Source organism: Grampus griseus (genome assembly GCF_964374135.1).
Source record: "Grampus griseus genome assembly, chromosome: 10".
In the NCBI taxonomy this organism is placed as follows: Eukaryota; Metazoa; Chordata; class Mammalia; order Artiodactyla; family Delphinidae; genus Grampus; species Grampus griseus.
In genome coordinates this window covers 87029031-87044665 of record NC_139004.1, presented here as the reverse complement: position 1 = coordinate 87044665, position 15635 = coordinate 87029031, and the positions used below count along the sequence as shown (strand labels likewise).

At 43.8% G+C, this 15635-nt stretch overlaps 1 protein-coding gene across 2 annotated transcripts in view; it reads left to right on the top strand.

Moving 5' to 3' along the window:
• The window catches only part of PDZRN3 (PDZ domain containing ring finger 3), a gene marked incomplete at its 5' end in the record, with an annotated part of 246703 nt that overhangs the window by 102544 nt on the left and 128524 nt on the right, over positions 1 to 15635 (top strand). The window contains one exon of one of the 2 annotated variants that reach the window (XM_082663477.1): positions 4501 to 4623. The exons of the other annotated variant lie outside the window; for it this stretch is intronic. Coding sequence (XP_082519603.1) covers positions 4555 to 4623 — 69 coding nt within the window. Of the gene's footprint in view, positions 1 to 4500; positions 4624 to 15635 lie in introns of those variants that run through there. 2 annotated transcript variants of the gene reach the window in all.

Sequence of the window (15635 nt, the reverse complement as noted above, 5' to 3'; positions counted from 1 at the left end):
CCTCCCTCTCTCCCCACCCCTCCCTGCTCTCTCTCCGTGTTTGTGTCTCTCTCTGTGCTAAATTAACCTGAAGTCTTCCTTTGTCTTTCGCCTGTCCCTCTGCTTATCTAGACCCAAGTATCTTGTAGTCTGATTTTGAGGTTTGGCTATAAAGACAACTTGAATTCCATTTAAGATGTCTTTACTTTAGTTCACTCTTAATGCAGCTCATAAACAACCCCAAGGATATACATGGGACAGAGTGGCTGGATGTAGGTCCTCCTTGCCTCTCTCCTAGATAAGTCCAGTGCCAGCAGTACCTTTTCACAGACAAATCTGATCGTGTCTTCCCTCTGTTAAAATCCTTCTGTGAGTTTCCCACTGTTTTAAGGACTGCCGGGTATAGTATGCAGGTTTTGCATTGCACAACCCTAGGAGGCACCATTCTTCTCATCCTAGCTGCGTGAATAGCATCTCCTTCAGTTGTACAGTGTACAGCCTGTACTCCTGTACATGGCAGCTCTGGCTCACAGGCTCCGGCAGCATCTGTCCTTGAACTCCAGCCCTACCGTATCCCATACAACTCTCTCCCTGAGACCCAGCCCCAGAGTTTCTGATTCCGTAGGCCTGGGGTCAGGCCTGAAAGTCTATTTCTTTCACGTTCCCAGGTGATGTGATGTTGCTGGTCCTGGGACCACACTCGGGGAACCACTGATACAGATATAGCTTGACATAATGTGAAACGTCTTCTATTGTAACACTGCTCACTTAGGGCTCCTAGGACATGCCTGGGCGGGGGCTACCTAATTCAGTTTCGTAAGAGCTAGAGGGATCTCCATTTTATAAAATCAAATTAAATGATGATGTTTACCTATTTTCATATTAATATCGAACTGTACAAGCAGCACAGGACCACATTCTTGTTGAGAATTTTGGAAACATTACAGATTAGTCTAAAGCCCCTTGGACTGCCCCTCTTCTCTGCCCCAGCTGTTTCTTATCATCCCTTCTTTCCGCCCCCCTGCTCTATGCTCAGGGAACCCTCTCAGCAGTTCCAGTGCTTCCTGGCTCCTAGGTGGGTTTGGCCATGGGGAGGTCTGCAGGGTATCAGAGTGAGGAAGGAAAATGGGGTTGGGGACTCATTCCTCAGCCTCCCACTGCGAGGTTATGTCAGGCTGGCTACAGCTGTGGAGGGAAGCACCCCGCGTCTCTCAAGGAACGTTGCGTAGGACGTGCTCTCCTTTGGTCCTAGTCACTGTTCTTGGTCTTTGAGGTCCTCCGATACCTACTTTGCAAGTCAACTTGATTTGTCTTAAGTGTGGCATCCTTTTCCTGCTGGGAACCTCACTACAGAGGTATACCTCACTCTTTTTTTTTTTGTTTTTGTGGTACGCGGGCCTCTCACTGTTGTGGCCTCTCCCGTTGCGGAGCACAGGCTCCAGACGCGCAGGCTCAGCGGCCGTGTCTCAACGGGCCCAGCCGCTCCGCGGCATGTGGGATCCTCCCGGACCGGGGCACGAACCCGCGTCCCCTGCATTGGCAGGCGGATTCTCAACCACTGCGCCACCAGGGAAGCCCACTCTTTTTTTTTTAATTGTCTTAAAATATACATAGCATAACATGTTCCATCTTAACCATGTTGAAGTGTGCAATTCAGTGGCATTAAGTACATTTCACATTGTTGTACAACTATCACCGGTGTCCATCTCCAGAACATTTTCGTCATCCCAGATGGCAACCCTACTCCCAATCTCCCTGCTCCCCAGCCCCGGGCAGCCACCATTCTACTTTCTGTCTCTGTGAATTTGACTACTTTGGGCACCTTACAGAAGTAGAATCCTAAAGTGTTTGTCCTTTTCGGACTGGCCCATTTCACTTAGCATAATGTCCTCAAGCTTCATCCATGCTGTAGGACAGGTCCCAATTTCCTTCTTTTTGAAGGCTGAATCATATTCCATTGTACGCATATACCACATTTTGTTTATCCATTCACCCACCAGTGGACACTTGGTTTGCTTCCACCTTTTGGCTATTGTGAATAATGCTCCTATAACATGGATCTACTAACATCTTTTCAAGACTCTGCTTTCAATTCTTTTGGGTATCTAGCCAGAAGTGGGATTGCCAGATCATACGGCAATTCTGTTTTTAATATTTTGAGGATCCACTATGCTGTTTTCATCTTCTGCTGCTTTGACCTGAAAAGCTCCCTCTTACAGTTGCTCTATCTCTATGGTATCCCACATCAAAGAAACTTATTTCGGTCGTGTCTGTGAGGTCAGCTGCTTTTGTCTTAACCCATTTATCATTTTGATGCTGGCAGGTAATTTGGTCCACGGAAAGTTTTAGCAAAGTGCATTGCAGAAGCTTTACATCATCTTGCTGGGGAAATACAAAGCCAGTTTTCAAAGCAGTTGTGTAAATTACAGATACGGATTCAATTAAATTATTCAGTTGTGGCATACTGAGGATTTTGATTGCCATGGCTACAGATGCTACAAATATCCTGTTTCCTCTCTGTCGTTTCGGAAGTATCCTCTTGTATACACCTCAGTGGTCCAGCCTCCAACCTTTTAAAGGGTCTCTCAGCATCCTTTTGGACCTATACCTAGCTGTGATGTTAAGTTTGGGGGTTTCTGCCTGTTTATCTAATACCTGTTTTTCTATAACTAAATTTTAGGTGCTTGTAGGAATAGCATGTTATGCCATGGTCCAGTTGAGAGTTCTTTTCATGTAGGAAGAAGACTTATTTGGAAAAATCCTTGGTATACCAGGATTATACATTTAAAAGAAACTGCCATTAGTTTGAAATTGTATTATACCTTTCCCAAAAGTTAGTCACAGGTGAATTATTTTACATAATAGTAACGAGTAACTTTTTTTTAGTACTTACCATAGCCCAAGCACTTAGCAGTTAGACCCAGCTATCTGGTCTTATTATTACTTTCATAATCCTGAAAGATAGTAGAATTATCCTCATTTACTAGACAAGGAAATTGAGACTCAGAGAGGTAACCTAAGTTACCCAAAGTCACAGAGCTAGTATACAGAGGTTACAGAACTTAAACCCTGGTCTTTCCACTGCATCCATGATTTCTCTCCCTCTACGTAGGATGGACACACACACACACACACACACACACACACACACGCGCACACACACACACACACACACACACACACACACCCCTCTGCTCAGATATCTGGACTGCTTCCACACCTCCTTTGTGGTAGCCCATGAATACTCTCGCCAAATATTAAATAAGTCCTTTGTATTTTTTCCATGGGGGTGGGATTGGAGGAACCAGGGTTAATGGAAGATCCCCCTGAACTCCAGCACGGTCGTGGCAACAGCTCCGCTCAGCAACTCGAACTCAGCTTTCTCTTGTTTGCCTTGGCCTGAAAGAATCCTCAAAGTCTATAGGCAAACGAACAGAACCAGCAGTAGCTCAAGACCATACATGGATTTTTTAGTGCTGTGCTCCGGAAGGTTTGGGCAGGTGTCCAGAACTCTTTGTACTGTAACAAGTGTAGATCCCTTTCTGGAGTGTTTGTTGTAAATGTCAGAACTCTAGGGTAATTTTGGCCAGGCTTGGTTTTACATTTTTCATGGGTACCTATTTATAGGTTTGAATCGAAATCTGTTTTTTTTACCCGGTCTACCCAGAAGCCATAAAGAAGAAGATGGATAATTTGTATAAAACTTAGAACTGACATATGGTGGCAGAAATAGAATAAAAAATAATCTGGCAAGAGCAGACAAAGGGCTGATTTCCTGCTTTCCTCATGTGCTCCTACATGTCGGTAGGAAAAAGAAAAACTATTCAATAGAAAAGTGAGCCAGTAGTACCTTCAGTACATGTATGAAAAGGTGCTCAACTTCATTCATAATCAAGAAAATGCAAAACGAGATGATGTTGGCAAAGATGCAACTGTCCAATAATGTGCAACATTGACGAGTGTGTTGACATAAGCACCCTCATAAACTGTTGGTGGGAGTGTAAATTGGTGCAGCTTTTGTCAATATCTATTAAAATGTGCATTCTGACTGGCTCATAAATTCCATTATAAGGCATCTACACTGTGGATAAAGTCACAAAAGAGTACGCCAGGATTTGTGCTTGCGCACGCATACAAAAGACACACACACACACACACACACACACACACACACACACACAGGCAGTGATGCTATTTGTAACATTATGCAATGGAAAACCAACACCACAACAAAATAGCTGTTCCTCCCAAATTAGAAACAAGCTGAATGTTAAATTAATGACAATCACTATTAAAAATAGAATGAAATAGATCTGAAAGTGCTCAGTTGGACAGATTTTTGAGCTTCATTATCATTTGAAACAGCAAGTACCTGTGTAAATGATTTCTTAAAATGATACCTATATACTGCTAGAGTCATCCCTGGGTATCCCCAAGGGGATTGGTTCCAGGAACACCCCCCCCACACACACCGCCACCCTTGGATACCAAAATCCACAGATACTCAAGTCCCTTCTGTAGGTGGCCTGGTACAGTAAATCCAGTCGTCCCTTTGTGTCCACAGATAAAAATTTCATGGTAGAAAATCCACGACTGGTAGAATCTGCGGTTGTGACGCCAGTGGATGTGGAGGTCCGGCTGTTTGTACGTATATGCTTATACCCAGGAAGTTGTTGCCAGTGGTTAAAGTTTTGGGACTGCTGTTTTAGGGGTGTGGATAAGCTTTTGTTTTTCCTTTTTACATTTTATACTTTGTGGGGAAAGAAGTGTTCCCCAGTGCAGTCTGTTTATTGAAAAAATTTAAAATTTGATTGAAATGCATTTGAGGATGGTTCTAGCAGTTATAACCCCATTTAGCTCTAAGTCTTGATCTAATCTATGCAATACAATTGTCCAGAGCTATTCTTTGGGGAGGGAGAAATACAGGGTTATCTATTTGGGGGCTGAGAGCTGTTTTCCAAAGTTGACTGTGATCTGGATAGATCCTGGGCTCTGCTTTTCTATGGAAATCCATCTTTTTTAAAAGTCTTGGGTGGAGTTACATTGGAAACAGAATGTATGGGTGAGGTCATTTCCTTATAGGAACTTTCCTGGGGTGAGAGGAAAGCACATTTGGTTCTAGGCTGTATGCAGGGCTGATTTTTGGTGGAAAGGGAGGCTCACTAGATTATCTGGTCAGAAAAGAACACCTAAACTGTTGTATGTTTGGAGCCCCTCTGTGCCAGACTGCTAATGAGCATGTAAGGGTAAACTCTTTTTTGAGGGGTTGATTTTTCATGTTGGGAAACATATGAGGGGATTTCACTTTACAGTCTGTTCACACCAGATGTAAATCGGCTTCCACTGCTTTCTCCCTTTGTCATCTAGCAGAGCTCGTTTCCTTATCTGTAAAATGGGTTTGTGAAGGATACCTGGCTTACAGAGCTGCTAAGCGTTAAGTGGGATGATGTAGGTGAAAATCTGCACTTGGGAGCACGTGACAAGCCGTTGTTGGTACCTGTCATCACCGTTGAACCACAGCTCTACGACCTTAACTCACGAGTTTGTGCAGTTCTGCGTACACTAGGTCAGATAGGTCATGGCCTGGGATTCGGACCGTTCGTTAATTGGGTGGCAGAACCAGCAGAGCCTCAGAACTCAGAATGGTTGGCTAGTTACCTGATGTGAAGTGCAAAATAGGCAAGTTCCATACCTGTTGGTGGAAATTTCTTGCGTCAGAGACTTACTGGAAGTGGAGGGGTGCAAGTGTATTTGTGTATTCATGGCCCTCACAGCCCAAATCAAAACCAGAGAATTTGCCCGGATAAAGAGACCTAAGTAAACTCCTAGGTACCACCCCACCTTCTCCCCTGCCACTCCAGCCTTCCAGGCTCCCCCCTTTTGTCATATCTTCTTTCAACCAAAATCTTCACGGGACCACTATTTCATTGTTACACACGTACACAGACACTCATTATACTCTATTTGCCTAAATCAACCACTTGGCTAAGGCCTGCCCCGAGGAAGAGTAGTTTAGGGTCATCCCACACCTTTCAATGCATTAATTCCAACTTGAACTAAGTAGGATAAACAGACCCCAGACCTCCTACCCTGGAGACCCAGCTTTTCAGTCTTTTTTAAATCTGCCTTTCAACATGATCAAAGCAGCATTGCCTACCCCAGAAGACAGCACGGAGGCTTCTAAGAATCCTTTGTCCTGCTTATCCTCAATCAAAGGTGATTTTTCATTTGCATTTCTAATCACCCTCTTCAGATGTCTTGTTCCTAAAATTAGGTTAAATGTCCCTAAACGGTTCCGGTTCCCTCGTGTTTGACAAAGGCTGTCTGACCCTTCAGTAGGGGTTGGCCTTTCTGTGAAGATCTCAACAAGAAGGTCACGGAAGCGTTGATACAGAAACTAATGGGATTCGTCTTTTCCATCCTTTATTTTAAGTATAATCTCATCAACATGCCTAAATTTTGTGGGTGTCTATTTTCAAGAGTAATTAAAAATTAGTTCGTTTGAAGAACTACAGCCTAAGCTCTCTTAGCAGTTACCATTCAACGGTGGGTCAGAATATTTTCTTTTAGAGGGAGACCCATATTTCTTTGGTTCATTGTTTCAATCAACGTTCAGGGATCCCAGAAGATTGCAGGTGCCTCGTTCTTGGGCCTTAGCTCAGGATCTGGATGCTAAATGTTGTGGTCTGATGAGGGAAAGGTGAAAACTTCCTTGCAGTTCAGTTCTGTGTAGGTGGAGGGGAAAAACAGTGGCCATCGTTATGGACATGCGAATGTTAACAGGTTTGCTTCTCAGGGGCGCTGGTTAAACAACTTCTTAACTGGCCAGAGTCCAGCACGTTAATCATTAACCTGGGCCTGAGCGTCTGCTGCCCCGTGTATTCAGAATTAGTTTATCATTACCTCTAACTACTGCCTTTTATGGTTCCGAGGAGCTTCTATGAAATCTCTTATCACCGCCAAGCCTAACCTTCATTAACTCGGGGTTGTGGGGGGAGGAGGCAGTGTGCTGATATTTCTGAGTTGGACCAGAGTGAGCCGTTTATGGCCAGTTGAATTTTTAATCACAACTGCTTAAAAAGAAAGAGAAAGAAAAGGGGGAAAAAAGAAAGAAAATAGCAGCTCACTCATGGCAGTCTTCGGACCATGCTTAGAAGTTCATATTCTCATGACCTACTTCTCCACTTAACTCCTGATAACCCTGGGCCTCTCCATTTTCTTTTTGGAGGACTGGGTTAGTGGGAGTAGTCAGAGTGCCCTGGCAGGCAGGCTGGGTTCGAGGCTCCGGCTGGCACCATCCCGGAGCCCCATCTCAGTGCCCCTCTCCTCCCCGCGTCAGCTCAGCTCCTGGCAGGGTCCCTGCCCTGGAACCAGGCCTTGTAGTTTTCACAGATGCTCTCAGGACTCCAGTCTCTCCTGCGGGGTGGGGGACGACGACACACAGCATCTCTAAACTGCTCTGAATAAGGCCCATCTTTTTTCTTTCCTCTCTGCTCCTTCCCTCTTTGTGTGTCTAAATCTGTGTGTGACATTTTCATTTTTCTGACTCTTAAAGTATAACAACAAATGAAATCAATACATGTCTACGTACAGGGTGAAAAATCTGGAAGAGTCTAAAAATAAAGAAAAAGAGCTTTCAAAAATCTAATTTTCAAGAAGAAAGCTGAGTTAATTTTCATTTCAGTGTCTAAAAAGAGCTTTTTAAAACATTTTAAAGGGTTCAACGTGCAAGTATGAGTGTTTGGCTACAGGACCTTTGGTATGATTCTACCCTGTAGCTGGAGGTCTAATCATCAATTATACTAAAGCTTTTCTAAGTCTCTGGAAGGGTTTGTCTGGGTCTTATTTACCGTAATAGGCAAGTTAGGGAAATTTGGGTGTCATTTATATTTCAATTCAGTACCTTTTTCATCTTTTTCAAAAACAAGCCTGATTTGGGCTTTCTGGATGGGGAGCTGTCCTCCCCCCCAAAATCTGAAATTCCCTTCTGACGCTATCAAACGCCTTCCTTTGGGTTTTATGCTTCCAGGATATTGTCCACAGAAATATATGCAATGTTCAAAGAATGTGGACGACCAGTAGCGTGTATGTTGTAGCCTCCTGAACCGAGGGTTTATGAAACTGGTTGAAGAGTGTTTTATTGAAACAAGACAAATATTTATGAACAATTCAGAATCCTCTGTTTTGAAATGTAAAGTGTGGGCCCAGTGGCATAGAGAGTTCCAGGTGTTTCCTGTCTGCGTTTGGAACGGTTCGCTGCTGCTCTGCTTTCCTAGCTGTTCAGAAGAAGCTAAGAAGCCCGCGGCTTCCCTAATAATGCCTAGATGGCTGAAAGCACTCCCAGGAGCAGGCTTGATTTCATGAACGTAAAGCCGTCTTGAGACGCGTATAGATGGGCGTGTTCTGATCTATTCCATTTGTCACTTGCTTTCAAAAAAAAAAAAAAAACAACAAACTTGTTTACGAAACGAGTGTGTTCACTCCTGTAAGTATGTAAGGTCTGGTTTTGAAACCCGTTCTTACTAATCAGAGGTTTACTTTCTGGTAGCCCCAGCTTCTGTGTTGTTCACCATCCCTGGTTTCTGTGAAATAGAAATATTATGTATTCGCCCAGACAGTTGGAAGCCGTTCGTGTAAATACCGGCCGTTGTGATTTAACTGTCAGCCCCAAAGGCCCCCGCTTCGGAAGGGCTCCTTTGAAAACCAAGCACAATGAGATGTCTGTTTTAGATGAGGCCGCCAAGCCTTGGTCCAAATACTACCCAGATTTGTTTTCCGTGTGCCAGCAGAGCTGCTTTGTGTGTTGAAGCCGTAGACGGGACTTGAGGGTGGTGAGAAACACTGCTGTTTTCTTCCTCCATCCCTGATCTGCCCCAGGCCCGGGATTTCATGATGAGACGTGCAGCAAAGCCACTGCCTTTAGGAGCGCTTGGAACGGGAGAATGGAAAACTTGCCCCAGAGAGACTGTCCAAAGACACAAGAAAGACCAAGCGTGGGATCCAACCAGATTCACGCAACTGTGAAAGCCAGCTCTGGGGGCCCCTGGCTGCCAAAGGGGGATCCAGGGATACCCAGGGCGGGGGGTAGGGTGGGGGGTTGGAAAGGAGGACCATTTTTCTGGCATGAACAAGAAGGAAGGAGAGAATAGTACCTGCTTCCTGCTTTGCTTCTTCTTTTTTGCATCGTGGAGTTCATTCTCCCAAACGCTGGGCATCCAGGAGCCCACAGAGGAGAAAGGCTGGCTTTTTTGTTTTTGCTTTTGTTTTATGAGGGCGAGGGATGGGTGAAAAATAGAGAGAAGCATAAAAGAGAAATTGAGTCACCTGTACTCCTGCTGCCTAAAAGGAGCCCCGTTTGTCACACCTGCTTTCAGAGCTTTTTTTCATCCTCTGTTTATACATTGAGAATATCTGAGTATAGTTTCCTTCATATTCTCACGTTAAAGTTGCAGAATGTTATATATACATCTAAAACCCTCCTTGAATCTAACCCCAGCCCTACTCCCAAGCTAGACCCCTCCCCAGTGCAGAGGGCACTCCCTGCTGTGAATGTGATATGTGTTCCTTCCGTCTGTATTTTCTACTTCTGGGTCTGTTAGATTGCCCTCTGGTTCAGATCTCTTCCCCAGGCTAGAGCACATATTTTATCCATCCCCCTGTTATTGGATATCGAGGTTGTTTGCCATTTTGGTTTTGTGTTTTTGCTTTTCCAAGCGATGCTGCTGTGAGCTTCCCTGCACATTTTTCCTTGTGCACATGTGCTGGCGTTTCTTCTGTGGTGGAGACCTAGGAATGGAGTTGCTGGTTCCTGGGCAAGACCAGACTCTGAACGTGGCAGGCAAAAGCACTTAACCTCATGCCCCCGCTGAGTCCATTTATAATAGTTGTGCTTGATTTCCGGGCAACGGATTAATGGACAAGAAAGTGGACGGAGGGGACAGAAAGGATGCAGTAGGGATGGTGTGGAATCCTCAGGCTCAGTCATTTACCACGCTGCTGGCGCATCTATCTCGAGGTGTCCTGATCGTCACAATACTTGCCTCTGATAGGAAACATTTGGTTGAGGGCCTCACCTCCGCACCCCTGCACCCCCAAGTGTACAGCAAATGAATCAGTCCTCGTAGAAGAAACAAATGGCTTTTTGTTGTTGCTGCCGCTGCTCTAAACATAATCTGTTGTTTTCAAAACATTTGCAGCTATTGATTTCAAGGAATGGGTGGCCGGAGGCCCTGGCCGCTGGTTTCCCCAGGTGGAAACATTTGCAGTGGGTTTTCAGAGACGTCACAGGGAAGAGCCGCCCACCAGGGCTCAAGGCAGGAAGTTGTCTGTTTGGTATTTACTCAGGCATCTTCTGGCAAGAATTGATGATTCAGTCAGAGCCGACAGTGACCGCTTGCAGTTGCTGAGATGGTGGGGGGAAGAGGCTCTTTTTCCTCCGAAAAGCCTGAGACCCCAGTTGAAAATCAAACTTTGTCACGACTCTCCCGATGAGACCCTTCTGCCCTCCAGGGCTCAAAGCCTCGTTCCTCAGTAAGTTAATCGATATCGACAGACGCCCCTTGGAGCCCATAGCGCTGGGAGAGCCAGAAGGGACATGAGTCATCATCTCGGTCAACCCCTTGGTTATGACAGAGGAGGAAACTGAGGCCCGGGGAGTGAGACGGTCACACTAGCTCACACATGTGCGAGAAGTTAGGGGACCAGCGCTGCAGAGGGCCAGCTCCTCTGCCTTCCAAGGGCAGGGACCACCGCTTGGATCGGTGCCCTCCAGAACCCCACTAGCGCCGGCCACGTGGTAGGTGTTCAATGAACACGTCATCCTCTGAGCATCCCATCCCCGGGGTGGCTGGTTACCAACGTGAATATGAAGGCAAAGTCACTTCCTCGCAGGGGCCTTGGGAAATAAGAAAGGAAAAGTCAAACACATAAAAAATGTAAACAGCAGAGTAAGCCTGCCTGTTTTTAAAATTATTGTTTATATCTTGCCTCCTTCCACAAAGGATTTGAAGCAGCTTATGAGCGTTAAACGCCAGTAGGCAGTAAGTAACTGATTGCCACGTGAGGCTTACAGATAAATGCTGAGAGGCAGGGGGCAGGTGGAATTATCTTTGTCTCTAAAGAACGTGTGCAGGTCTGTCTGTATAAACCACAGTCATAATATATAAATAGAACCTCAGAGGGACGCTAGAAGCTCTGTTGCCAGGGGTTTACTTATTTATTTTGTCTTTTGGAGGAGGAAAGCTTGGGGATGGCTACGGAAGTACAGAGAGGAGGGAAAAAATACTTATTCTCGAACTTATCAATTTTGTGTGTCATACGCTTTCTCAGATCCCTAGCACAAAGACGTTTATGTCTACATTTCCAGAGATGTTAAAAAGAAAGACCTTGCTTATATTTATAATCAACAATTTAAAACAGACCTTACCTGGGAGCTAGTTCCATTCAAATAACTAAAGGTTGGAAATTAGAGGCTTTCTTGCTCATCTGTCTTAAGGATGGAAAACTGTTCACGCCGAGATTGCCCCCTAGTGGTCCCATAGGTTATTGATGGTCTCGTGCAAAAGGCACTGGCAGATCTGGTCCCTGGGGGAAGCACCACCATCAGCCTCTTGGGTTGCTCAGAGGTGAAATTGGCCGCCACAGTGACATAATTCTGCGTGGAGCAGCTGGTTGGCTTTTCTTCTTTCATTCCCATGGTTTTTCTTTTACTTCTATGCTACTGTCCCCCAATTTCTAGAGATGATGCAAGACGGATCTCATGCCCAAAGCTCTGATGACCAGAGAGAGGGAGGCCTTCCTTGGCAAGTACTTCATCCAAGGCCGTGTGATGGGAGGGGTTGTTTGGAGGTGACTGCAGCTCAGCTGGGGTGTCCAGCACTGTGTAGAAAGAGAGGTGTTTTTCAAGCAAGCTTCTCTTCGATAGCCACACCCGTTAAGAATGGAGAACGGGGCTGGCAGTAGCTGTGTTTTAATTACAAAATTTTGTTGAAGTCTGACTTACGATTACTGATGCCTGAGACCTCCTTGCTCTATACAGTTTTAGAGATTGATTACATCTTCCTTTAAATCCATCTTTCCATTGCCAAGTGTTCACCTGCCGGTCGTGATTTCTCATTTGGCCGATTCTCATTAGACCTGACGTAATGAAACTCCATCACTTTGTCCAGTTACTGAAGTAATACAGTCTTGTTTCTAAAAGCACCGGGAAGAACCGAGAGTGAGAAGTCACCTGTCATCTGACGATGCAGGAAAAAAGCTGTTACCCTTTTACTTTCTGCCTTATTTGTAGTTTATTGTGTAGGTGTGTATGTATGAATAAGTATGTTAGAAAGTGAGAATAAAAATGTATGTTTACACACTCATACACACAGTTTTTAAGAGATCACCTTTTTCCTGGGGTACTATAGCTTTTTTTTTTTTTTTTTTTTAGCACCATATCGTAAACAATATCCTTTGTCATTACAGTGCTTTTAATGGCTGTGTAGTTGTCAACATGTGGCTGTACTGCGATTTCCTTTACGTATTATCGTTGTCATTTTTACCGTTATAAACAGTGCTATATTGAAGACTCTTATATATAAAACCTTACATCCATTTATATATTTTTCTTAAAAGTTTCTAGACTTGGAGTGTTTGCGCCATTATGGATATTTCCTTAGAAAGGTGAGGGCTGCTGGTTTCCCACAGGTAGTGTCTGAGCAGCTCTTCTCCTTGCCCTTTCATTTGTACTGGGTCATTTTTAACCTTTGCTAGGGGATAAGTGAAAACCAGCACCTTGTTATTTAAATTAGCCCTTGTTTTTATACCTAATTGGGTTGGACCTTGTTTCATTTATTCATTAGCCAGTCGTATTTCCTCTTTGGTGCAAGGCTTGTTGCCTTCCCTCGGTTTTGCTTGGGGTGTTCATCTTTTATCTTACTGATGTAGAAGAGCTTCATTTATATTAGAGACAGCAACATTTGCATCTTTGTTGCAAACATTCATTCCCATTCGTTTGGTTTGCCTTTTCCTGAGATTTGAGAGACACAAATGAACAACCTTTAGTTAATTAACAAATTGTTTATTAAATAATAAATTAGTAAATAATGCATAAGGTTTTAGGCTTCAAAGAGTTGATAAATGTTATGGACTATCTTTCACAAGATGGGCAGTTTGAAAATTGTAATATTTAGGCTGATGGGTCTACAGGTTTATACAGTGGAATATGTTTTTTCTGATCTGGTTAATCAGTGTTCTGCCACCTTGTTTGGGAGGGTTTTGTGTGATATTATTCCTGCCCAGTACATTGTAGTCCAGTTCTATTAAAACCACCACCAACATGCCTGACACAGTGACGAAAGTTGCATGAATTAAATTCTGTGACTTTTAATTCTGAGCCAAAGTCTATGCCTTGAATCCTGAAAGTCTAGATCTTTAAGGGGCCTGAGTTTATTAGAAGAGTGCGGTCAGAGAAGGACTTCCTCCCAGTAGTGCCCAAAATGATGATTCATGGGAAACCACGTACCAAAAACGGCATCATGTGTGGAAGAAGTATAGTTTAGCTCTTAAGGAAAAGAGCAAACTCTTGGCCTGCAGTTCTGTGATCTCATAATCTTCTATTCTGAACTACCTCCCTGGGGAGTGGGGCTCTCTTAGAATAGAAATGGGATTTGGCTCTAAATCAAAAACTTGATAGACTATCATTTCCAAAGAGCCAGGAGCACTTGTTAGAGTTGATGCAAAAACTGTCCTTTTCATATCACAAGCACGGTCATATAAGAACATGGTGATTTTGTGTTTTTCCCATACTTACTTTGAAAGGATTTCTCAGCAATGCTTTGTTTTGTGTATTTCCCCCACATGGCAATCAATCATGTTGTTAATTACTACCTGAACAATTAGCCTATATGCATGCACATAAGTGACACTAACTCAGTTACCCTCATATATAACATCTAGTGACTCACATGGGTAGATACCTACTTAATACTAAGTGCTACTCTGTGACATAAATCACAGCATAATCCTTTTTGACCCACCTCCTAGAGAAATGGAAATAAAAACAAAAATAAACAAATGGGACCTAATGAAACTTCAAAGCTTTTGCAAAGGAAAACATAAACAAGAAGAAAAGGCAACCCTCAGAGTGGGAGAAAATATTTGCAAATGAAGCAACTGACAAAGGATTAATCTCCAAAATTTACAAGCAGCTCATGCAGCTCAATATCAAAAAAACAAACAGCCCAATCCAAAAATGGGCAGAAGACCTAAATAGACATTTCTCCAAAGAAGATAGACAGATTGCCAACAAACACATGGAAGGATGCTCAACATCATTAATATTAGAGGAATGCAAATCAAAACTACAATGAGATATCATCTCACACTGGTCAGAATGACCATCATCAAAAAATCTACAAACAATAAATGCTGGAGAGGGTGTGGAGAAAAGGGAGCACTCTGGCACTGTTGGTGGGAATGTAAATTGATACAGCCACTATGGAGAACAGTATGGAGGTTCCTTAAAAAACTACAAATAGAACTACCATATGTCCCAGCAATCCCACTACTGGGCATATACCCTGAGAAAACCGTAATTCAAAAAGAGTCATGTACCACAATGTTCATTGCAGCTCTGTTTACAATAGCCAGGACATGGAAGCAACCTAAGTGTCCATCGACAGATGAATGGGTAAAGAAGATGTGGCACATATATACAATGGACTATCACTCAGCCATAAAAGGAAACGAAATTGAGTTATTTGTAGTGAGGTGGATGGACCTAGAGTCTGTCATACACAGTGAAGTAAGTCAGAAAGAGAAAGACAAATACCGTATGCTAACACATATATATGGAAGCTAAAAAAAAAAAAAAAAAGTTCTGAAGAACCTAGGGGGCAGGGCAGGAATAAAGACACAGATGTAGAGAATGGACTTGAGGACACGGGGAGGGGGAAGGGTAAGCTGGGACGAAGTGAGAGAGTGGCATGGACATATATACACTACCAACTGTAAAACCAATAGCTAGTGGGAAGCAGTCGCGTAGCACAGGGAGATCAGCTGGGTGCTTTGTGACCACCTAAAGGGGTGGAGTAGGGAGGGTGGGAGGGAGACGCAAGAGGGAGGGGATATGGGGATATATGTTTATGTATAGCTGATTCACTTTGTTATGCAGCAGAAACTAACACACCATTGTAAAGCAATTATACTCCAATAAAGATGTTAAAAATAAAAAATACTAAGTGCTATTCTTTGGAGGTGGGAAAAAGTGGTTTGTAGTTCCAGTGAGTTATTGCGTGCGAGCATCACTTCATTCCTTGAAAATGAGGCATTCAGAAGATGGAGTCATTATAAAATATGTCAGCTCTGTATCTGTAATCACCCATCAGTAATGATTTTGCACAAGCAGCCCTGGTTCATGATGCCTGCCCAAGAAAGAGTGTTCAGATGCAAACCGGGCCGGAATTGTGTCTGCTACTATGGCTGAGATGTTGACTCCAGAAAAATAACGTTCTCTATTTGGGACCAGGAAAGTTGTCATGGAGATGGAAATCTTCCTGGTACCATAAAACCCCTGCTTGTCATCTGACCTGAGTCCCGTATTTGCACAGGTGGCTCTCCTAGCTGAGAAGGGCTGAACAAAAACAAATCTGTTCTTCCTGAATGGTGCCTTTATG